The sequence below is a fragment of the Symphalangus syndactylus genome, chromosome 19, assembly GCF_028878055.3.
Source record: "Symphalangus syndactylus isolate Jambi chromosome 19, NHGRI_mSymSyn1-v2.1_pri, whole genome shotgun sequence".
NCBI lineage: Eukaryota > Metazoa > Chordata > Mammalia > Primates > Hylobatidae > Symphalangus > Symphalangus syndactylus.
Window position 1 is genome coordinate 17,393,586 of NC_072434.2, and position 24,279 is coordinate 17,417,864.

The 24,279-nt window shown below is 40.3% G+C and overlaps 1 protein-coding gene and 1 pseudogene across 1 annotated transcript; one reads left to right on the plus strand and one right to left on the minus strand.

The window, feature by feature from the left end:
• Positions 1-23,829, plus strand: ELK4 (ETS transcription factor ELK4). Its single transcript, XM_055234758.2, has 5 exons — positions 1-139; positions 7,889-8,104; positions 10,990-11,859; positions 12,751-12,867; positions 15,181-23,829. Exons 2-5 carry the CDS (start codon positions 7,898-7,900, stop codon positions 15,277-15,279), a joined length of 1,293 nt encoding a protein of 430 aa, XP_055090733.1. The 5' UTR covers positions 1-139; positions 7,889-7,897; the 3' UTR covers positions 15,280-23,829.
• LOC129458679 (gamma-aminobutyric acid receptor-associated protein-like) lies at positions 5,227-6,280 on the minus strand (annotated as a pseudogene).
• Positions 23,830-24,279: the final 450 nt, after the last annotated feature.

Here is a 24,279-nt window from a genome sequence, read left to right on the forward strand (position 1 = left end):
CCGCCTTCTACGGCTCCGCCGCGGGGGTCGCAGCGGCTGCCGCGCCGTCCTCGAGTTTCCAGCGTGAGGAGGAGGCTGAGGGCGGAGAGGCGCATCGTGTTGAGACGGAGACCGAGGGGGAGCCCCGCGCGCGGCGTCGGTGAGCGGCCAGCCCCGCGCGCCCCCTCGGGATCTCGCGGCCACAGCCCCACCGGCCGGGAGCCGGGGCGGGGGCCGAGGGGCGCGCGGCACAACAGGAAGTGGGGGCGGGGGCCGGGCGCGCGCTCCCCTTGGGTCCGCCCCCGGCCCGCCGGGCACCGCGGCGCGCAGGTGGATGCCGCAGCGCACCGCTCAGCTCTTGTCGCCTCTTATTGGGTCCCCCGAAGTCCCGTGGGCGAAAGGTGGTGGCGATTTTTTTGGCGTGGATGGGGAGGAGGGGAGCAATTCTGACTTTCTGTAGTGACAGGAAGTTGGAAAATGAAAGTACAGTAATTCAGTGCTTACCAAGGCCTGGTGAGGTTGCCCCTCTTCCCCTGGACTTTGATCTCCTGTAGGGCACACGCGGCGGTCCGTGTTTCTTCCTTTCCCCTAGCTCGCTAGTCATCCGGTGTCGAGTTTCATTTCTTTTTCTATTTCGTTCCAGCGGCCCCCCGCCCCTCTTTACGTTCCGCCTTGTGCACAGCTGCATCGAGGCTGGTAACTTCATTCCTGGGAAGATCAATTGGAAACATCTTTCGGGGCGGGATAGTAACTGGCCTTGGAAGGAAACAGGGATGTTGTTGACTGAAGTAGTCAAAAGTACACACTTCACTTTTTCTCCAGCTATTGCTATTTGAAATTTGGGGAATTTAAATAAAGATTCTGGAGTTTTATGCCTCATCAGAATGGTTTGCCCATCTCTTTGGTTTATAGATCAGATCCTCTGTCCTCTTTTCCCACCCTCTACACCCCCTGGCTTGGAAAACTTGGTGCTTCAATATTTAGGCTTGGCAGCGGTGTTTTCATTAAAATGTGGTATGATTCAGTATTTTCCCTTCAGGAACACTCTTTGATTTTACTTAAACATTAAAACTGCATAAGTGGAATCTGTTCATTCCTAGTGAAATAGTGTCTTCAAGTTTTATTGTAAGAACTGTGCAGGATCCTATACGAAGAGAATATTTTTTAGGAGCCTGTGTAGTTAAAAACGTCTGGTTACTTTTGGTTACTTTTTGACAACGGTGAGTATTTTGATTCGAAACTAGGCTTGATACATTCATAACTTGGTTTTTTTTTTAAGTAGCAGGCTGAAGAAAATTTGGAGACTTTGTGTTTTTTTGGGTCTTAGCTACTGTCTCTGAAAAATAGTTGGGCTATGGGTCACCACAGCAACTGAACTGTGTGTATTATAAACATGTTTAGGGTGGAAAAGGTTTTATTTAATAGAGACTTCCTTTCCTTAATACATTACTTCAACATGCTCCTTTTCAGTTTAACACAGGGATTGGTCTATCTTTGAAGTGTTAAAATAGAATCAATTATGTTTTCAGCCTTTACCCCCTCAAAAATCAAATACCTTCATTTGGACCAGTTAAGTGTTTTCTTCCTTTGTTACAACTTTAAACTTTAAAAATTGCAATTGTGGAAAACTCGGGATTCTTGTGAAAAGGAAAATCAAGTAGTTAACCTCTTTTTTTTTTTTTGATAGGTAACAAGAATAAAAGGTTTTGTTTGGTTTTGTTTTGTTGTGTTTTTGTTTTTGTTTGAGACAAGGTCTCACTCTGTTGCTCAGGCTGGAGTGCAGTGATGTGGTCTCTGCTCACTGCAACCTCCATCTCCCAGCCATTCTCCCACCTCAGCCTCCCATGTAGTCACGCACCACCATACCTGGCTAATTTTTTGTATTTCTGGTAAAGACAGGGTTTCAACATGTTGCCTAGGACGGTCGCGAACTCCGAGCTCAAGCTCCTGCCTTGGCCTCCCAAAGTGCTGGGATTACAGGCGTGAAGCAACCACATAATTTTTAATAACTGTCTTAGCGGATTTTTTTCTTTAGCTTTTATTTTATTTATTTATTTTTTGAGACAGGGTCTTGCTGTGTCGTCCAGGCTGGAGTGCAGTGGTGTGATTTCAGCTCACTGTGACCTCCACCTCCCGGGTTCAAATGATTCTTCTGCCTCAGCCTCCCTAGTAGCTGGGATTACAGGTACCTACCACCACGCCCAGCTAATTTTTGTATTTTTAGTAGAAACAGGGTTTTACCATGTTGGCCAGGCTGGTCTAGAACCCCTGACCTCAAGTGATCTGCCCTCCTTGGCATCCCAAAGTGCTGAGATGGTAGGCGTATGCCACTGTGCCTGGCCAGCTCTCTTTTATATCTGATGAAATCATTGAAGATCATTGTTAATACCACACTTTTTGAAACTAAAGTGAAGAGTTTTGACTTAACTATATACGAAGACGTTGGCTGCTTTTCAATCAAAAGAATAACGATATCATAATTGAATTAATAAAATATTCCTTTAAAGTACCCATTGAAAATGTCCACTTTATATCTTTTTCTCAAAATTCATTTCTAATGCTTCAGTCTAAAACCTCAAAGCCATTTTTTCTTTTCTTTTCTTTTCTTTTTTTTTTTTTTTTTTTTTTTGAGACATAGTCTCGCTCTGTTGCCCAGGCTGGAGTGCAGTGGCACGATCTCGGCTCACTGCAAGCTCTGCCTCCCGGGTTCACACCATTCTGCTTCAGCCTGCCGAGTAGCTGGAACTACAGGCACCCACCACCACGCCTGGCTAATTTTTTGTATTTTTAATAGACATAGGGTTTCACCTTGTTAGCCAGGATGGTCTCCATCTCCTGACCTCGTGATCTACTTGCCTCGGCCTCCCAAAGTGTTGGGATTATAGGCGTGAGCCACTGCACCTGGCCAAAGCCATTTTTTTTTTTTTTTTACTGTCCACAACCTTCTATCGTAGACACACTGTAGATGCTAAATAAGCATCAGCATTTTCCACAACAGCTCGGTTCTACCTTAAAGCAGCCAACAGCTCACCAGTGTTTGACTAAATACATGCTCCACTGATAACCAACAGGGAAGGTGCAAGTTAAACCTGTACCATCTGGGGAACACCTGTTATTTTGGGGAATCTCCTTGGGTGCTCATTATGGAGACGTTAATTTGTTGTTTTTGTCTTTTTAGATGTATAGCTGAGGCTTTAAACTTGTGTAGGGCTCAAATGTTACATACATGATAGGTATTAAGACTCTAGGATCCGGGTGTTGGAATTTTTTCAAAAACAAATGGAATAATAGGCACCACATTTGTGTAGGCTGGAGACTCCCATTCTCTGTCTTTCCTTCATCATCTCACAAATGGATTCATACTCCACCCCTATAAGCAGTCTTATATGAAGGTGATGTCTGGAAATGTGGAAATTGAGTTCTTGGCTTAAGATAACATTTACTAGAGAGTAGTTTTAACAGGATTAGATTAGAAATAATTGTTTAAGTGGGAAAACTGTGTAGTAGAACAGTAACTTGCCATCATTAGGCATTATCAGAAGAAAGGCCTATCAGGTAAACTCAAGAGACATAACAGGGAACCCCTGCCTGCGTCCACCATACTTAATGGCTATAGTATAAAACCACTATTTTAGCCCCGCTTAAGTGAGGCTGTGGGGAACTGATTTCTAGCAGGCATGGTTATTTGGCATTAAGATAGCACTTCATATTTGTGGATTATTATCGGTATCTAATATGTAATGCTTTTTTACAATTAGTGATATGAGTGCTTTTATTCATTGGGAAAGTGGTTTCCCTAATGGACAGAGTACATGACTGTGATGAAGGAGACTTGGGACTCATGACCTCAGCTTTTCCATGAATTCTGACTGTGGGCAGTATCTCTCCCTTTCTATCCTTTATTATTTTCCCATCATTACTTGTAGGTGACCGGCTCTGTACAACCAGCTTCAAAGTGATAATCATGAGGATTACTGGAGGACACTTTGAGTGTTTCAGAAAAGTTATAGAAACCCAACTATTTTCTACTGCAGTTTCTTATCTCTGCCCTTTTTGGAAGTAGGCATAGTTGACCCTTAAGGATCCTATCTTCTGTGAGTTAAATGTTAGAATTAGTCTTCCCAGACCTAACTTTTGTAATGTTTGTTGTGTTGTTTTAAAAATCTTTATTGAGATATAATTCACATACCATAAAATTCACCTCCTTAAGTGTAATATGCTGTGGGTTTTGTGCAAGCATCAACACAATCTAAGTTTATAATATTTTCTTTTTTTTTTTTTTTTTGAGGCGGAGTCTCGCTTTGTCACCCAGGCTGGAGTGCAGTGGCGCAGTCTCAGCTCACTGCAAGCTCTGCCTCCCAGGTTCACGCCATTCTCCTCCTTCAGCCTCCTGAGTAGCTGGGATTACAGGCGCCCACCACCACGTCCAGCTAATTTTTTGTATTTTTAGTGGAGACTGGGTTTCACTGTGTTAGCCAGGATGGTCTCCATCTCCTGACCTTGTGATCTGCCCGCCTCGGCCTCCCAAAGTGCTGGGATTACAGGCATGAGCCACTGCGCCCAGCCTGTTTATAATATTTTCATCACCCCCAAAAGAAACCCTGTACCCATTTTCTATCATTCCCCACTTCTCTTCCCCCCATTTTAGCCCCCAGTCCTAAATAATTACTAATATATTTTCTGTGTCTATGGATTTTCCTATTCTGGACATTTCATATAAGTGGAAACATACAATATGTGGTCTTTTGTGGACTGGCTTCTATTAGTCACTTGCATAATGTTTTCAAGGTTTGTCCTTGTGTGTGTGTTTGTACCTCATTCCTTTCTGTGGCTGGATGATACCCCATTATGAATGTGCCACATATTATTTATCCATTCATCAGTTGATAGACATTTAGTTTGTTTCTACTTTTTAGATGTTATGAATAATTCTGCTATGAACAGTCCTGTGTAAGTTTTTGTATGGATGTATGTTTTCATTTCTTTTGGGTATATACCTAGGAGCAGAATTGTTAAGTCATGTGTTAAACTTGTCCAAAGTGGCTACACCATTTTACATTCCCACCAGAAATGTTCAAGGCCTTCAATTTCTCTACATCCTTGCCAATATTTGTTACTGTCTGTCTTCTTGATTATAGCCTTCCAAATAGGCACGAAGTGGTTTCTTAGGTGGTTTTGATTTTTAGTTCCCTAATAACTAATTATGTAGAGCATTTTTTTTTTTTGGTGGTTTCTTCTTTATTGATGTGCCTCCTCCTTCCCCCTGCAATTTCGGTCCCTTCCAACTACCCCCCAAAAAGAAGGTAGTAAAAGGAAGGGATTGCTGGAGTTCTGAGCCTCTTGGGCAGTCAGAAAGGGAACAGAAACTAAAACAATCACTGGATGTGACAGAGACTGACAATCAAGAAGTCTAAAGCAGAATGGGAAAGGCGGGCAGAGAAGGAGAAAGGAGAGGTACGAGATGCCAACTGCACCATTACCCCTCCTAAGAGAGGCTGGAGAGAAAGCCTCAAACATTAAGAAGTGCCGGTCCTGCGTAAGGGAGGTGGTGTTTGAGCTTGGAGGAGGAGGTCAAGAAAGGGAGGCCACCTCTCTGTAGAATGAGACCCCCTTCCAGCTCAGGGGCAGCAGCATCACAGACCGTAGACACTTTCGTCACTGTAGGCAACGTAGAGAAAGAAGTCTTCATGGTGTTCCTGGTAGAGCTGACCCATTGTGGCACTGGTGGGCAGAATGACATTGTTGACAAAGAAAAACAAGGCATCCTCAGCTCGGAGATGAATTTGCTTCTGGATCAAGAAGTAGAACTGGGCTGGGCACGGTGGCTTATGCTTGTAATCCCAGCTCTTTGGGAGGCTGAGGCAGGCAGATCATGAGGTCAGGAGTTCAAGACCAGCCTGACCAACATGTTGAAACCCCGCCTCTACTAAAAATGCAATAATTAGCTGAGTGCGGTGGCATGCGCCTGTAATCCCAGCTACTCGGGAGGCTGAGACAGGAGAATCGCTTGAACCCAGGAGGCAGAGGTTGCAGTGAGCCGAGATTGCGCCACTGCACTCCAGCCTGCATGACAGAGTGGGACTGCATCTCAAAAATCAAAAAAAAAAAAAGAAGAAGTAGAACTGACCAACTGTGAGATCAGAAGGCACCAGGTATTTCTTTTGGTCCAGGTCTCCTATCCGAGCTTTGGGAGCCTTTTCTACTATCACCGGCACCCGGTCTGGGTGTTTCTTTCCAGTCTTCTTGCTCTTGGAGCTGCGCGTTTCTTGAACGGATGCTCTTCTTTGTACACAAACTTCATCCTCCTGGGAACCGGGCTGAACTAGGCTGGGCTGAGGGAACCTGGGGGAGCCGGGACGGGGGTGGCAGTGATAGTGGTGACATGTAGGTAGATTCAGCCGATGTAGAGCATTTTTTCGTGTGTTTATTGGCTATTTGTATATCTTCTTTGCCATGATGTGTTTTCAAATTCTTTGCTTTTTTTTTTTTTTTTTTTAAGTTGTAGGCGTTTTTTATATATCTTGGATACAGGCTCCTTTTGTGATACATGGTTTGAAAATATTCTCCCATTTGGGGGATTGTCTTCTCACTTGATGGCATTATTTGCAGCACAACAGTTTTAAATTTTGATGTAGTCCAGTTTTGATCTGTTCTTGTAGTGTTTCAATGGTATTGATTTAATTTGTTTTCAAACTCTGTTCTAACCCATTGAGATCTCATTACTAGAGAAAGGAAGGTTTTTTGTTTTTGTTTTTTTGTGTGTGTGTGTGTGAAGTATTCAATCATAAGATTCTTAGGACACACTTATATGGATTTGGCCAGAGTTTCTGCCCTAAAGAATTCTTCCTAATAGAAAGGTGTTTTGAAATTCTATGAGGAAAATACCTTTATGAGAGAGCATTCCTTGCTGCTCCTTTGCCTAAACCAATGGTTATCTACCGGGATGACTTTGACCCCTGGGGGAATATTTGGCAATGTCTGGAGATATTTTTGATGGTCTCAATGGGGCAGGCGGTGCTACTGGCATCTAGTGGGTAGAGGCCAGGTATGCTATTAGACAAACTGCAGCATACAAGACAGCTTCCCACAACAAAGAATTATCCGGCCCCCAAAACCAATAATGCTAAAATTGAGAAACTCTGGCCTAAGCAGTGAGATCCTGAAACTTAAGATATTAAAATATTTTTCTTCAATCCATGTCTTGATAATCACATAAAGGTTGCTAATCAAAGGAGAATCTTTGCAGATGGAATCCCTGTGGACAGAACAGTGACAGAAAAATTAAGAGAACACTTTGGTGAATTCAGAATGCTGCCAATTTGTATGTAAATGACATTTATGGTGATGGAAACCAGTTGGAGCAAAAGTAGATTATTCCCTACACCTCAGTCCCTGGGCCACCCTGAGATAGACACAAACACATACACTCACAGGCAGATAACCAAACCGGGTTGATTTAGACAGATGCTGCAATGGTGGTCTCCTGAGAGAATACAGCAATGAGATTTTAGGATTCAAATTTAACAACAGTGATTGACAATCACTAGTGATTGACAATCATTGTTTTTTTCCTATAATTTAGGGAACTAGCTTTATCCTCCTTGCAAGTTGCTTGTTGCTTAAGGCATTTCTTAAGCAGCGTGGCATCCTTAAGAGTTTGGATTCTGGGTCCAGATTGCCTGGGCTTAGATCTTAGCTTCACCGTTTACTTGTGTGATGTTGTACGAGTTCCTTAACCCTCTTATGAATCAGTTTTTTCTTATGTAAAATGAGGATGCGGTAGTATCTACCTTATAGAAATGTGGGGTTGAATTAATACATTTAGAGCCCTTAAAACAGTGCTTGACATACGGTGTTAAATAGATGTGGGCTGTTAATATTGTCACATATCTTATCTATATTCTTTCAGCTCATTGCTATGGACAGTGCTATCACCCTGTGGCAGTTCCTTCTTCAGCTCCTGCAGAAGCCTCAGAACAAGCACATGATCTGTTGGACCTCTAATGATGGGCAGTTTAAGCTTTTGCAGGCAGAAGAGGTGGCTCGTCTCTGGGGGATTCGCAAGAACAAGCCTAACATGAATTATGACAAACTCAGCCGAGCCCTCAGATACTATTATGTAAAGGTAGTACACATCCTGATCTTATACTATACAGAGAACCTCAAGACAAGAACAATTGCTTCTTGGCTGGGCGCAGTGGCTCACGCCTGTAATCCCAGCACTTTAGGAGGCCAAGGAGGGTGGATCACCTGAGGTCAGGAGTTCAAGACCAGCCTGACCGACATGGTGAAACCCTGTCTCTACCAAAAACACAAAAAAAAGTTAGCTGGGTGTGGTGGCGGGCGCCTGTAATCCCAGCTACTCAGGAGGCTGAGGCAGGAGAATCGTTTGAACCTGGGAGGCGGAGGTTGTAGTGAACCAAGATCGTGCCATTGCACTCCAGCCTGGGTGACAGTGAGACTCTGTCTCAAAAAAAAAAAAAAAAAAGATTCCTTCTTTTCTGTTGAGGTTATAGATACCAATATCCTAGTTTATTTTAATCCAGTGTATTTTGTAGCTTCAGCAGTTTGGAATTAGGATACAAGGTATAAATGTTCCAGCTGTATCTCTATCAAATCTTCTTCTTCTTCTTCTTCTTCTTTTTTTTTTTTTTTTTTTTTTATTTGAGACAGAGTCTTACTCTGTCGCCCAGGCTAGAGTGCAGTGGTGTGATCTTGGCTTACTGCAACCTCTGCCTCCAGGGTTCAAGCTATTCTCCTGTCTCAGCCTCCCAAGTAGCTGGGATTACAGGTGGCCACCACCACGCCCGGCTAATTGTTTATTATTTATTTATTTTTTAATAGAGGTAGAGTTTCACCATGTTGGCCAAGCTGGTCTTGAACTCCTGACTTGAGGTGATCCACCTGCCCTGGCCTCCCAAAGTGCTGGGATTACAGGCGTGAGCCACCACAACCGGCTGCCCCAGATTTTATTTATTAACTTACTCCCGTTACACATATTTTATTCCTAATTACAGTTGTCTTTAAAAGAAAAAGTATGTACAGAATTGGAATATGACAAAGGCAATTTGAGATTCTTGAGGATAAGTATTCTCATGTGGATCATAATTTACTTTAAAAATTGTGAAGCCTGGAGTAGTGGCTTATGCTTGTAATGCCAGCACTTTGGGAGGCTGCAGCAGGAGGATCACTTGAGCCCAGAAATTTGAGACCAGACTGGGCAACACAGGGAGACCCTGTCTCTACAAAAAACAGTCTGGCGTGGTGATGTACACCCATAGTCCCAGTGCCCAGGAGGCTGAGGCAGGAGGATCAGTTAAGCTCAAGTGGTCGAGGCTGCAGTGAGCCATGATCACACACCACTGCACTCCACGAGAACCCTGTCTTGTGGGGGGAAAAGTCATATATGTACATATACACACATATGTCTACATATATATACTTGTTTTATGTCTTAATTTTTAGTTTTAGTTTAGTTTAACCCAGGGAACACTAATTAAAACCTTATACCTTAAATAGTAGCTGTTTATACACAGAGTTGGTTTTTTAGTTAAAATTGCTGAGATCTTAATTTCTTTCACCCTTTTTTTTTTTGAGACGGAGTCTTGCGCTGTTGCCCAGGCTGGAGCACAGTGGCGTGATCTCAGCTCACTGCAACTTCTGCCTCCCAGGCTCAAGTGATTCTCCTGCCTCAGCCTCCTGAGTAGCTGGGATTACAGACATGCACCACCACACCTGGCTAATTTTTGTATTTTTAGTAGAGATGGGGTTTCACCATCTCTATGGGAGGCTGGTCTTGAACTCCTGACCTCAGGCAATCCACCTGCCTTGGCCTCCCAGAGTGCTGGGATTACAGGCATGAGCCACTGTGCAGGGCTCTTTCACCATTAAGTGGTTGATCTTATCAGCTTTCCTGTCTGGAGATAAACTGGAATTTCTGAAGGAAGTAAGAACCTTAACAGATACTATGTTCTAAATTCCTTTTTTGCAGCCGGGTGCGGTGGCTCACGCCTGTAATCCCAACACTTTGGGAGGCCAGGGTGGGTGGATCAGTTGAGGTCAGGAGTTCAAGACCAGCCTGGCCAGCATGGCAAAACCCCATCTCTACTAAAAATACAAAATTAGCTGGGCATGGTGATGTGTGCCTATAATCCCATCTACTTGGGAGGCTGAGGCAGGAGAATTGCTTGAACCCAGGAGGCAGAGGTTGCAGTGAGCTGAGATCACACCACTACACTCCAGCCTGGGTGACAGAGTGAGACTCCATCTCAAAAAAATAAGTAAATAAATTCCTTTTTGCTTACTCAGGATGTGTATGGCTTATACCTTTGGAATTGTTTGAGTTTGCAGTTCAGGGAGTTCTAACCCGTACAGATACTTGGTTGAGAGTGGTAAGCAATTAAAATCCTTCCGTTTTTATGTAACTTATTAGTTCAGTTGTTAATAAGACATTTAAGTGTTCTTGCCTTAACTTCTCCATAATAGTAGGGACTGTGTTTGGTATGGCTAGATGAATTTAGGTGATTTTGAAAGTTTTAAGTAAGTGATGTCTACTTCTAAAATGGAGAACCTCATTACGCCAGCTTTTTCTTTCTTTCTTTCTTTCTTTCTTTCTTTCTTTCTTTCTTTCTTTCTTTCTTTTTTTTTTTTTAGACAGAGTCTTGCTCTGTCACCAGGCTGGAGTGCAGTGGCGTGATCTTGGCTCACTGCAACCTCCGCCTCCCAGGTTCAAGGGATTCACCTGCCTCAGCCTCCCGAGTAGCTGGGACTACAGGCACACACAACCACGCCCTGCAAATTTTTTCTGTTTTAGTGGAGACGGGGTTTCACCATGTTGGCCAGGCCGGTCTCAATCTCCTGACCTCGTGATCCACCTACCTCGGCCTCCCAAAGTGCTGGGATTACAGGCGTGAGCCACTGTGCCTGGCCGATGCCAGCTTTTTCATGAACTATGGGATATAAGTTTATAAGAAAGGATAAGAATGCTTTTTTTTTTTTTTTAACCTACAGAATATCATCAAAAAAGTGAATGGTCAGAAGTTTGTGTACAAGTTTGTCTCTTATCCAGAGATTCTGAACATGGATCCAATGACAGTGGGCAGGATTGAGGGTGACTGTGAAAGTTTAAACTTCAGTGAAGTCAGCAGCAGTTCCAAAGATGTGGAGAATGGAGGGAAAGAGAAACCACCTCAGCCTGGTGCCAAGACCTCCAGCCGCAATGACTACATACACTCTGGCTTATATTCTTCCTTTACTCTCAACTCTTTGAACTCCTCCAATGTAAAGCTTTTCAAATTGATAAAGGCTGAAAATCCAGCCGAGAAAATGGCAGAGAAAAAATCTCAGGAGCCCACACCATCCGTCATCAAATTTGTCACGACACCTTCCAAAAAGCCACCGGTTGAACCTGTTGCTGCCACCATTTCAACCGGCCCCAGTATTTCTCCATCTTCAGAAGAAACTATCCAAGCTTTGGAAACATTGGTTTCCCCAAAACTGCCTTCCCTGGAAGCCCCAACCTCCGCTTCTAACATAATGACTGCTTTTGCCACCACACCACCCGTTTCGTCCATACCCCCTTTGCAGGAACCTCCCAGAACACCTTCACCACCACTGAGTTCTCACCCAGACGTCGACACAGACATTGATTCAGTGGCTTCTCAGCCAATGGAACTTCCAGAGAACTTGTCACTGGAGCCTAAAGACCAGGATTCAGTCTTGCCAGAAAAGGACAAAGCAAATAATTCATCAAGATCCAAGAAACCCAAAGGGTTAGAACTGGCACCCACCCTTGTGATCACAAGCAGTGATCCAAGTCCACTGGGAATACTGAGCCCATCTCTCCCTACAGCCTCTCTTACACCAGCATTTTTTTCACAGGTAGCTCACTCGCTCTTTATGGTGTCACCATTGCTTTCATTTATTTGCCCTTTTAAGCAAATCCAGAATTTATACACTCAAGTTTGCTTTCTGTTACTTAGGTTTGTCTTAGAAAGGTTATGTGTGACTGTCATGTGAAAGTTACCCCATTTCTCATCTTAATTAGGATTGCTAAAATAGAAAGTTTGGAGTATTTTCTTAAAAAATTTATTGTTCTACAAGTAAATAAATATTTTGATTTTTCTATTTCCTCCTAAAGAAAGTACACACGCTCTCTCGATCTCTCTCAGTCTTATAAAACTCGTTGGTGTCTTATAAAACAAATAGTGATAATCTCAAGTTAGAAAACAGTAGGTCCTGAGAACCGTAAGAAAAATGACTGGTGTGATGTTGAGTAACAAGTTGGTACAGTTACTTTAGCTGTTTATTAACTTGCTCATCTCATAGAACATTTTAATAGATTTTTCCCAGACCTCATTATTAAAAAAAAAACAAACATGTTGGTGTCTTCGTTACCCATTATTCCTCTGTACCTGAATTCGGGTTGGTTTTTCTATTTGGAAAAGACTATAAATGTTGGCTTAAAAAGAGGTTAAGCCCCAGAATCTCAGAATTTACCACCAAAGAACTCATCCATGTAACCAAAAACCACTTGTACCCCCAAAAACTATTGAAATAAAAATTTTAAAAATTTTAAGTAGTTATTATCACCTTTATCTTTCTTAGCTTGTAAAAATAATTTTTTAGTTTTGTCATGATAAAATTTCAGACTTGGAGATATTGGGAGTGGAGGATAGGGCAATATTTAGGTTTGGGTTATTTGTGTGCTATTGCAAGGATAAAACATCCTGGTAAGTCATTCAGTGAATATTTTTGCTTTGTGTATTGCAGACACCCATCATACTGACTCCAAGCCCCTTGCTCTCCAGTATCCACTTCTGGAGTACTCTCAGTCCTGTTGCTCCCCTAAGTCCAGCCAGACTGCAAGGTGCTAACACACTTTTCCAGGTAATTTTATAAAAATCTGTCTTCTGTAGTTGGAGCATGTTAAATGAAGAAAGAGGCAAAAAGGCAGGGTCCCACTATTCAGTTTAATCATTATAAAACTTCTATTTAATGAATATTCTTTTTTTATTTTTTTGAGATGGAGTCCTCAACATGTCGCGCAGGCTGGAGTGCAGTGGCATAATCTCAGCTCACTGCAACCTGCACCTCCCAGGTTCAAGTGATTCTCCTGCCTCAGCCTCCGGAGTAGCTAAGATTACAGGTGTGCACCACCACGCCTGGCTAATTTTTGTGTTTTTAGCAGAGACAGGGTTTGACCATGTTGTCCAGACTGGTCTCCAACTCCTGACCTCAGGTGATCTGCCCACCTTGGCCTCCCAAAGTGTTGGGATTACAGGCGTGAGCCATTGTGCCCTGCCCAATAAATACTCTTTAGATTTATTTTTGAATTTTCAAATGTTAATTTTCTAGCTGGCAAACAGCTTGGATAAATATAGCAAAGTTTCATTTTCATTATTTACTATTACATACATTTGAGTTAGACCAAGAATTGTTCAATACTGTAGGAGATTTAGAGCCTACCCCAAGTTTTTGTCAATAGAAATTCTCTATTTAAAAAAAAAAAAAAAATGGGCCAGGCACTGTGTGGCTCATGCCTGTCATCCCAGCACTTTGGTAGGCCGAGGCAGGAAGATTGCTTGAGCTCAGGAGTTTGAGACCAGCCTGGACAACCTAAGGAGACCTTGTCTGTACTAGAAATAAAATTAAGTTAGGCATGGTAGCACGTGCCTGTCCCTAGAACTACTTGGGAGGCTGAGGTGGGAGGACCGCTTGAGCCCAACTGATCAAGGCTGCAGTGAGCTATAATGGCACCACTGCACTCCGGCCTGGGTGACACAGTGAGACTTTGTCTCAAAAAAACGAAATCCACCCACACATACATTCTCTCTCTCTCTCTCACACACACACACACACACACACACACACACACACACACACACACGGGGGATCTCTGCACATAGGTTCCCTCTTTTAATTAAGGATTTAAAAAAAATTTTTTTGAGGCGGAGTTTTGCTCTTGTTGCCCAGGCTGGAATGCAATGGCGCGATCTCAGCTCACCGCAACCTCTGCCTCCTGGATTCAAGCGATTCTCCTGCCTCAGCCTCCTGAGTAGCCAGAATTATAGGCATGTGCCACCACGCTAGGCTAATTTTGTATTTTTAGTAGAGACGAGGTTTCTTCATGTTGATCAGGCTGGTCTCGAACTCCTGACCTCAGGTGATCCTCCAGCCTCAGCCTCCCGAAGTGCTGGGATTACAGGCATGAGCCACTGCGCCCGGCCCAAGCATTTTTTTTTTTTAATAGAGAAAGGTCTTGAAAATGATATATCAAACAGTCCCATTTCTCCCTCACTCAGAATTGATAATTTATCAACATTTTATTTGTACATTTTTCAAAAAATGAATATTATCTCTTCACCAAGATGTTAGGAAAGTTCTTGCCATTCCTAATAGGTTTAGCCATTATTTTGCCCAAAACACCTAGATGTTATAACTTAAAGACTTTCTTGGAGTCAATTTATTTACTTATTCACAGTTGACTATCTCTGATTTTCTTATATTTTGTAATTTAACTTCTCATTCTTTTAGAAATGAAATGGTAGGGAAAAAGAAGAAAATTAAAAATCTTTCTACTTTGTTTTTTTGCAAACATTTAAAATTATTGAATAGAAAAAAAGCTGAGAATTTTTCATATTTTTTTTCATTGCCACTCATGAGCAGATGATTGAGTTATAGAGTCAGCGGAGACCTTAAACAAAGTCATAGTGCTCCTATAGCTTCTGCCCGGAATCTCCCTGTAGAGCTGGCCGCAGAATACTTGATGGGGGACGCTTTTCTAGGATGAGTGCCCTCTAACTATTTATACCTTTCTGGATCTCTTTTTGATGGTTTATGATTTGCTCCATAATTGAATTATACTCTGTAGTGCATATTGTCATTTACTTGAACTTTCTAAAACCTTCATATGAGGTTAATTGTAAACCTGTGTACCTTAGGATATGAAGGAAGGTGCAGATTGTTCTTTGTTTCTACTCCATTGAGGTAAGTTGGAGAATGTTAATATGTTAGGACAAAAGATTTTTGTTTCTAGTTTTTGTTATGACATCATATTCTTTCGTGATAAAGAGCCATTGCCTTTGTCCTGTGAGCCATTGCAGAAGGCTGTTGTGTTTTGCCTCAAGTAATAGAGTAGGACAGAAAGTAAAAGTTGGGGTTGAGTAATAGGATGATAACATGTTTTGTTTTCTTTCTCAGTTTCCTTCTGTACTGAACAGTCATGGGCCATTCACTCTGTCTGGGCTGGATGGACCTTCCACCCCTGGCCCATTTTCCCCAGACCTACAGAAGACATAACCTATGCACTTGTGGAATGAGAGAACCGAGGAACAAAGAAACAGACATTCAATGTGATTGCATTTGAAGTGAGCAATTGATGGTTCTACAATGCTGATAATAGACTATTGTGATTTTTGCCATTCCCCATTGAAAACATCTTTTTAGGATTCTCTTTGAATAGGACTCAAGTTGGACTATATGTATAAAAATGCCTTAATTGGAGTCTAAACTCCACCTCCCTCTGTCTTTTCCTTTTCTTTTCCTTTCTTTCCTTCCTTCCTTCCTTTTCTTTTCTCCTTTCAAAATATTTTGAGCTTTGTGCTAAAGAAATTCTTGGTGGGGTTTAGTGGCTGTGCTTTGCAAGAGCAATTAAGAACAAAGTTACTCCTACTGGCTATTGGGACCCTTTGGCCAGGAAAAATTATGCTTAGAATCTATTATTTAAAGAAATATTTGGGAAATGAATTGGCATCTTTAGGACTAAGTGTGCTCTGTTGAATGGCTTAAAGTGAGCTGTTCCTAAGCAGTGGAAGAAGAAGAATCATTCCTATTCATACAAACTAAGATTGGAGCAGTCATACTGGGGAGATTGTTTTGTGTGAACTATGACATGTGTAAGCAACTCCATGAAAAGGCAAGGTCTTGTTTACCTTTATTCAGGGTGGGTCTCTTAGCCATATGTATGATCCTGTCTGAACCTGTCAACAGAGCATGGAGCTAGTCTATTTCACTGTAGAAAGATTTTTAGACCTGGGGTTTAAGACAGTTTTTGGAACACCTAGTAAGAATATGGGACCTCACATCTAGCACAGAAATGCTATTTGCCCTCTGGGTGGTATCATTGTATGCCCATGGAATACAGCATGGGCAATGATCACTTTTAGGAGGATGAACTTGGATTTTGAATATTTGAAACATCTCTGAGTAAAAGATTCGATCAAATAACTTGAAACAACATGTAGGGGTTTTCTCAATTAGAAGATAACCAAGTGAAGGACCCTGTCTTTTTCCTGTTCATTTTACCTCATTTTCTACTATATATTTATCACCTTTCCTTCATGTTTAAGGTTGTTAGAGGTTATGATAGTTTTAGAGATGCAATTAGGAAGGTAGAATTCAAAGTGAAGCCTCCCCAGTCAGGAGCGAAGTAAAGATGTGCTTATTTCTTTCTTTCTTTTTTATTTTTTTGAGACGGAGTCTTGCTCTGTCACCCGGGGTGGAGTGCAGTGGCACAATCTCAGCTCACTGTAAGCTCCGCCTCCCGGGTTCAAGCAATTCTCCTGCCTCAGCCTCCTGAGTAGCTGGGACTACAGGCATGCGCCTCCACACCTGGCTAATTTTTGTATTTTTAGTAGAGACGGGGTTTCACCATGTTGGCCAGATGGTCTTGATCTCTTGACCTCGTGATCTGCCCACCTCAGCCTCCCAAAGTGCTGGGATTACAGGCATGAGCCACCGCGCCTGGCTCAGATGTGCTTATTTCTTTCAACTTTTTTTTTTTTTAAATGGGAAAGAGCAGAGTTCATTTGGGAGTGCTTATACATAGGGATTGGATTGTTCATATTAGTAATAAAAAATGTAGGCCTTCTTCTCTACACTACCAAATTTTTAAAATATTACCATATGGTAATCAATGCCAGGTACAGATTTGTTGGTTCCCCAAACTGAATTGATATCAGTATCACAGTGGAGTCTTTTGAAAAATTTGGCACTAAAGTCCAGGATTAAATTATATGTTGTCACCATTCACCACCACTACTACCCTCCCCCACCAGTCTCTCCCACCGGTTAAACTCGTCTTCTAATCTTGTAGAATCACACGAACTAAATGAAGAAGTAAGGACTTGAAGGCTCAGACTGAGACTGTTACAAACTAGCATCTTGAGATGCCTGGTATTTACTTTAAATGTGCTTATATACAGTGTAGAGAAGCTCTTGTATAAGAAGACGTCTATGCTAGCTAACTTAGTAGTAGTAGAGGGAACATATTCAGTGAGCTGCCTTTATATCTGTAGTGTCGGAGACTTGTTACTGGTTCATTTGTGGTTATCAGTTGAAGGTTCTGTTCCTGAGATGTGCAATAGTAGTGTTGAAAGGTATTGTTTAATAGTGATGGGGAACAGACATATTGGACTTTTTTTCCATATTAAATTATTTAGTTTGCATGCCTGTTTGAAATTGGACCTCTCAGCAGCACTTTGGAATAATTTTAATTAGGTTAACATTTTGTACATTAAATACATAGATATAGATGGTTGATTTAACTAGATGTGTTAAATTCTGAAAGCACAAAGGTATTTTATCTTTTTGAATTAAAGGAGAAAAGCCATTGATTTGTTTTCACAGACGGTATTTTTAATAATTAACTGTCTCAGCACAGAGGTACCTTGGAACCAAGGGCACCATTGAAACTCAGTTGAAGCAACTTCTAGTAAACCATTTTAGTGAGTCCTTTTTGCATAAACCTATAGCCTCTCAGAGGTGTGAGGCTGTCACAGATTGGTGATCTGCTATGTCTTTGAGATCAACTAATTTGGAGAAGTGTGTGTGTGCGTATCCTTTTTTAAGTCAAAGTTTACAACCTTACTGCAGGTGTATGAGGCAGACAGTTCTGTTTATAGACTACCTCCTTCCTGGAAAAGTCTCAGCTTCATATTCTGTTGAATATCCGCAGAATTCTTAGTGTGAAAGGTGATGTACCACTTCAGATCAGTTTTCACTGGAGAGACTTGTAATTGGTAGCTGTAGCTCATATCCATCCCTAGTCACTTTGCCAGGATGAATGCTGTTTGGCAGCAGTAGCCTAAGTTATGGAAGGGGAGCAGATCGAATGGGGTTTTGAGACATCTCTGATAACCTTAGCTTTCCTTCTGCTCTGGCAGCTGTCCACTCAGTTGTGTGCTAGAAAATGTTTAACAACCAGGATCTCTGGGGTGGGGGTGGGGGGTAGCACTGAATTTGTAGCATTTGCTGATTTCTTTGATATAAATTAATTACTCCTCCCGTGGCTGATTTCAAGCTACTACCTTAGAGTTGAGAAGGGATGTGCACAGTTGGCTCGGAACCAGTGCTGGCAAACCATTGCATTTATTCCACCCAAGAGTGGATTTTCACATAATTTCTAAAATAATTTTTTCTTTTTTATATACTGACTTTTCAAAATACAAAATTAAAATCTCATGTCTGACTTCAGTGATCTTTTTATTTTTCTTTTTTTAGAAATGAGATCTTTCAGCAATCCTTTAATTTTTTAGAGATGGAGTCTTGGTGTGTTACCCAGGGTGGACTCAAACTCCCGGGCTCAAGTGATCCTCCTGCCTCAGCCTCCTGCATAGCTGGGCTACAGGCATGCACCACCACACCTGGCTTAGTAATCCTTCTTTATTAATGGTTTGTCACAGTACGTTTTTGTGATGTTATATTGCTCATGGCATACTTTATGTGTTCGAACAGAGGTGGAAATTTCCATTGATTTTTTTTTTAAATTTATGCACAAAGAATCTGGATTTTGAGGACTACAGTAAGGAAAAAAAAGAATTAGAGGCCCTTAAAAGGTCAACTGTAAGCTTCTTAGAGTTAAAATATGAGTTTAATTTTTTCCCACATTTTGACAGTTGAAATTTTGATAGGGACAGTAAACCTATGAGCCTCTATTACGGACTGGATTTTTTTTAATTGGAAAATTCCTTGAAGATTTACATACTATATTACAGATTTTAAAAGTCAAGACTGACTTAAGTAAATCAGGTTTGGAATTCTGGAGCTGTAACTCCAGGCTTTTGATAGTATCACTTCAGTTCCATTCACCCCTGCATTGTGTGACGTCCAGTCTGACAACATTGTTTCATCCTGATCTGACTTTCTACCATGATTCTCAAGTTCTTAAAGGTGTCCCTTTATGTTTTTGGTGAATGTAAGCACATTTAGAGCCACTCAGTACCACTTCTCAATACCTCTGAAGCAGTGGTTCAGAAAAGGAGTGTCCAGCCTTTTTGAACACACAAATTGATCAGTAAGAGTTATTGAACATAAAAACTTTCCCTATTAAAAATTCATATGGGTATATGTTAAATTATATACCGCTATACCAAAGTAATATGTGTGTTATAAAAAAAATACAAAAAGTGAAATGAAGGATGGCATAAAAAGTAAATCTTGAGTAGCAGTTATAGTATTTTCTTCCCACACCCCAGTTCGTTGTCTTGTGCACCCCCCAGAAGCACACGCTTTTCCTAAAGACTGCTGACTCAGGATATTCTCATTCTAATCTCCAAACATATATGATGCTCGTCTTACGATATATGGAGAAATCCTAGAGATTTGGAGTTTTTCAGGAGAGCTTATTGTCAACTTTGGAAATTTCACATTATTTTTGATAAATTCCCAAATAATAATCCATTACCACATTTTCCACAGCTTTATTCCTATTACTTTCGTCAGCCTATTGTCCCTTATCTTCATGTTAGGTATGACTCTATTTTTATTTTACTAGTCTGCTCACAGACTTCTTTGGGACTTATATTTTACCAACAAATTTAGAATTATTTCAAGTTGCTTTATGTTCAAATATATAACAAGTTACATTTTCTTGCTGCATTAATAAGTTTTTGATTTTTAAATTCTGATATTTCAGCAACTAAACGAATACTTTTCTTTGTAGGTCTGTTCTGTTTTTAACCTCATTGACTGTATATGTTTTATTTACCCGTGCCAGGAGTCTAGAATCGTGCTTAGGTGCCATTCTTAGGTGCAGAAATCTGGGGCTCCAAATGAATTACCAAACCAATAGGAAAGTTAAAAAGACTACTCATCATGTAGTGTGTCATCTGAAGCTATGATAGAATATATTATTTCTAAAATAGTATTGAGAAGTTAATTGTTCAGTCCATAGTAGTGTAAGTGAAGTGTGGAGGTCAGCCATAATTGTCTTTCTTCAGCAGGTACTCTGACCAGAGACTGGGTTCTATGGAAAATAGAATTATATTCTTGGTTTGGGATCAACAAATGTTTTGTTACTGTTTTAATGTTGCTGGCATTGCCTGAAACAAAGTGCCCTGTTATTCCTCTTATGTCATCAGAACTCTGCTTACTGAAGTTGAAGTTTTAATCTTAGAATCTAGAATTCTTGTGGCTGGTCGTGTATTAAGAAAAGAAGGTGGTTTGATTTTATTTCTTGTACTTGGTGGAACCTGTTACTATAGGAGTCATGTTTTGACCTGTAAGCCGAGCAAATCTGAAAGGTGAATCGTTAATGGTAGTATAATTGTTTCATTTGAAGTTGTCAGTTTCTTCAAGTCACTTCTCTGAAAAAAATTGTGATAGATTGATAGCCTGCCAGAAAATAGCAGTTTCTAAGGTGCTGCCGTCCACACTTACTCATTGTGAAATATGAAAATCCAGAGTGGTTTGTATGAGAGGGGAAATACTGGCTCTAAGCTTTCTACAGAAAACAGGAAATTCATGCTGTTGTTGACATAATTTTAAAGGAAACTTTTAACAAGAAAATTCATGAGGGATACAATCAAACATAGTTAATCTCTTGAGTGCTAATCATTTGAGTATAGTCCACATCAGGAAGTTTTATGAGGTTGAAAACTTTACTTTGAAATATTTAATTGGGAGACTAGACCATTTCTTTCCAAGTCATTCTGATTTATTGTCCTAGTAAATGTATGTGTATGCGTATATACTGATGTATCGACTAATGTGTGTGTGTGTGTGTGTGTGTGTGTGTGTAAATCTGTTTTCACAGGGAACATACATTGATGGCTCCTAGTCTATTTTATACTAAAACTTAAAAAAATTTGCTGCACTTTGCAGTTGCCACTTTTTAAAAGATTAATGCTTTGCACATTTCAGTAGGCCTTAAAGACGAATTGCTCACCAACGTTTTAGAAATACACTGCTTACATGTGACATACTCTAAACAAAGTCATAGTAAACTGTTCTCTTAGGTTCATGTATTATTGAGCAAATAAGGATGTCCTTTCTTAAAATTTCTACATTTATGTTTGCTTTTGTGTAAAATCTTTATTAGTTTGTGTGTAAGTTTCTCAAAGAGGAGGTTTATACTGGAAGCAGTATTTCTAAAGTACAGAGATTCGACCATAGATTGAATACAGTGGTGGAGGAATGCTGGCATTGTGGCCTAATTTATTCTTTTAAACTGTATGTCATTAGTATTAGCCAAAACCTCAGAGTGGAGTGTCTTGGGCTGAGTGATCTTCTCAACTTTGCCTTGTTTCCCATCTCATAAAGGCTCCTTCTGGTTGTTTTCCCTTCCAAGGATTGTGAGTCATGCTCACATAGGTCTGGGATCTTCTGGATGGGGTCGGGGAGGAGGTGGGGGTTGCCTGTGGCTGGCCCAGAGTTCTAGCCAATGGAATCATTCAAGAATGCCTGAAGTTCAGGGGTGGGAATGCCATATATTGGTGTTAATCACTTGGCACTTTCTTGGGCACCAATATTAGCACTGTTTCATTTTTAATAACTGGAAGCACTTAATGATTATTTTGTTTGTTTAATTTCAACTTAAGGATATTGAGGGTCAGGGAAGTAAGGTTTATTTCTTGTTTATGTTTTCTGGAATTTATAGGGTGTTTGTAGAAGGGATAAATGGGTTACCTAATGAGCCATTCTTCTAGGCTCTGTAAGGTATGCCCTTTTGGCTAGGATATTTTTAAATAATTTGTAAGCTTTTAATATTGTGCTTTGTAGAAATTTACGATTTTTAAAAATAATTTGCAATTGATAGATGACACTTAAATTTGTAAAGTATCCAACTTTAAGTTTCTTTTCTGTTTGGTCATTGTTGCTTATTGTCTATTGTGTAGGGGACACAATCCTGACATTTCATTGTTTTGTTTCTTGGGGCAGTATTAACCAGTGGCCTTTGTATGTACATTCATTGCTTACATTTATTGTTTATGTGGTAGAGTAGCATTTTTATGAACTTCCCTGTTCAGTATTAGTGAAATTAACAGATGCGTATATGTAAAGATAGAAAAGAAATGAATACAATTAATTTTTTATTCCTTGAGGCCTATCTATTTGTTTTGGCCCTGGATCTTTTCTAATCACAATTATATTTCTTTACTTTTGCCTTTGAGAAGTTTCATTTATCTTTGTGGGCAGGGAAGATTAAATATGAAATTCAGTCCAGTCATTTTGCTACTGGTTAGCTTTAGTTTGAGGCAAGTAAAAATTTTTGATTAAAATTAGTTTCTTAAAATTATGCCTTTGCTTTACCAAATAATCAAATTGGCTAAAAAATAAGGGTATATAACTTTGCATTTTGAAGAACAAACCAATAATTTTTCATGAGCCCTACTCGATCTTCTTTAAAGAAGACCTTCCTAAGAGACAATTAGGGATGAGTTTGATTAATGGGAAATAACTCTAGGTTAGATTATTTTAAATTCCATACACCAAGTGACTTAACCACAGTGGCAGTGGCAGTTTCTGAACCGTCAAGTATGAACATCACTTAAAAATTAAAAGATGCTTAATAATAAACTCTTAATTTTCATTAAGCCAATCTGTAATTCAGAAGAAAAGCATATGTCTGCCATGGCACTATTGCAGTGCATCTCCGTCAGTGTTAACACAGGAGAGATGTGTTATTTTATGTGTATGTCTTAGTTTGGGATATGTGGTAGTAAGAACATGTCAAGAGTGCTTTCTTCAAACCTGTCAGCTCAACTGAGAAGACAGTTACTTCATTGCTTATTTTTTCCCTTGTTTTATTGAAATCTGTATCTCATATCCAGTATCTAACACTTTGTAGAGATACTTACATATAATGTAAGTGTACACCTACCCAGAGGAATGGATAACTGTTAAAGTGTTAATAATAGCTCGTCTTAGTTGATTTCAGCATAATTTACATTAGGGAGACCTAAAAAGCACCTTCAAAGTATTAAAAGCACCTTTATTTTTTCTTTTTCCTAAAAAAGCGATTAAAATGGTCACTGCTAACATTTATTAAAATTCATGTTAGTTGATGAAACAGCTGGAGGGAAGCTGCCACATCACCTAGCTAAGCAGTCTGACTTACCTGCTGGGAAACAAAGGGATATTGCTCTAAGATTGATTAGGATGATTGTAGGTAGAGTCTTGAATTCTACCTGTATGCGGCAGAGAAACTTTATAGAGAGTGTAGAGAGGTGAGCAAAAGGATGCGAAAGCACTTTGAGGGCTTTATAATAATATGCTGCTTGAAAAAAAAAATGTGTAGTTGATACTCAGTGCATTTCCAGACATAGTAAGGGGTTGCTCTGACCAATCAGGTGATCATTTTTTCTATCACTTCCCAGGTTTTATGCAAAAATTTTGTTAAATTCTATGATGGTGATATGCATCTTTTAGGAAAGATATACATTTTTAAAAATCTATTTTATGTAAGAACTGACAGAGGAATTTGCTTTGTATAATGCAAGCTGGCTTTACAAAAGCACTGTAGCAAATTTACTACAAGTCTAAAAGTATACAGATATGTTAATAGATATATGTGCAACTAGATATGGACAGCAATTGTATTTTTTTAAATAAATATTTTTAACAAAATGATTTTCTGAATTATTTCCCTTCTCTCACATTCATTGAGGTGGTCTCTTTACAGTCTCTATTACATTTTCATCCATGCTAACTGGGTCAGGAAAGAGTTGTTTTCCCAATGGTTATCATTAAAATCTGGCCTTCAACAATTTGATATGTATCTACATTAAAATATTTAAAGTCTAGATTCAGATAGGTGGTGAACAGGAGAGATTGTAAAATGATTGTTGACATAAAAGGAATTAAGAGAGAACTGAGTGGCTAGAAAAAATATTCACCATGTGAAATCTCTTTTTGTTTTACTTGAAAAATTTATTTACATTCAAAAAGGGTTTTTAAAAATTTAATCAGCTGGGTGCAGTGGCTCACACCTGTAATGCTAGCACTTCTTGGGAAGCCAAGGCAGGTGGATCACCTGAGGTCAGGAGTTTGAGACCAGCCTGGCCAACATGGTGAAACCCT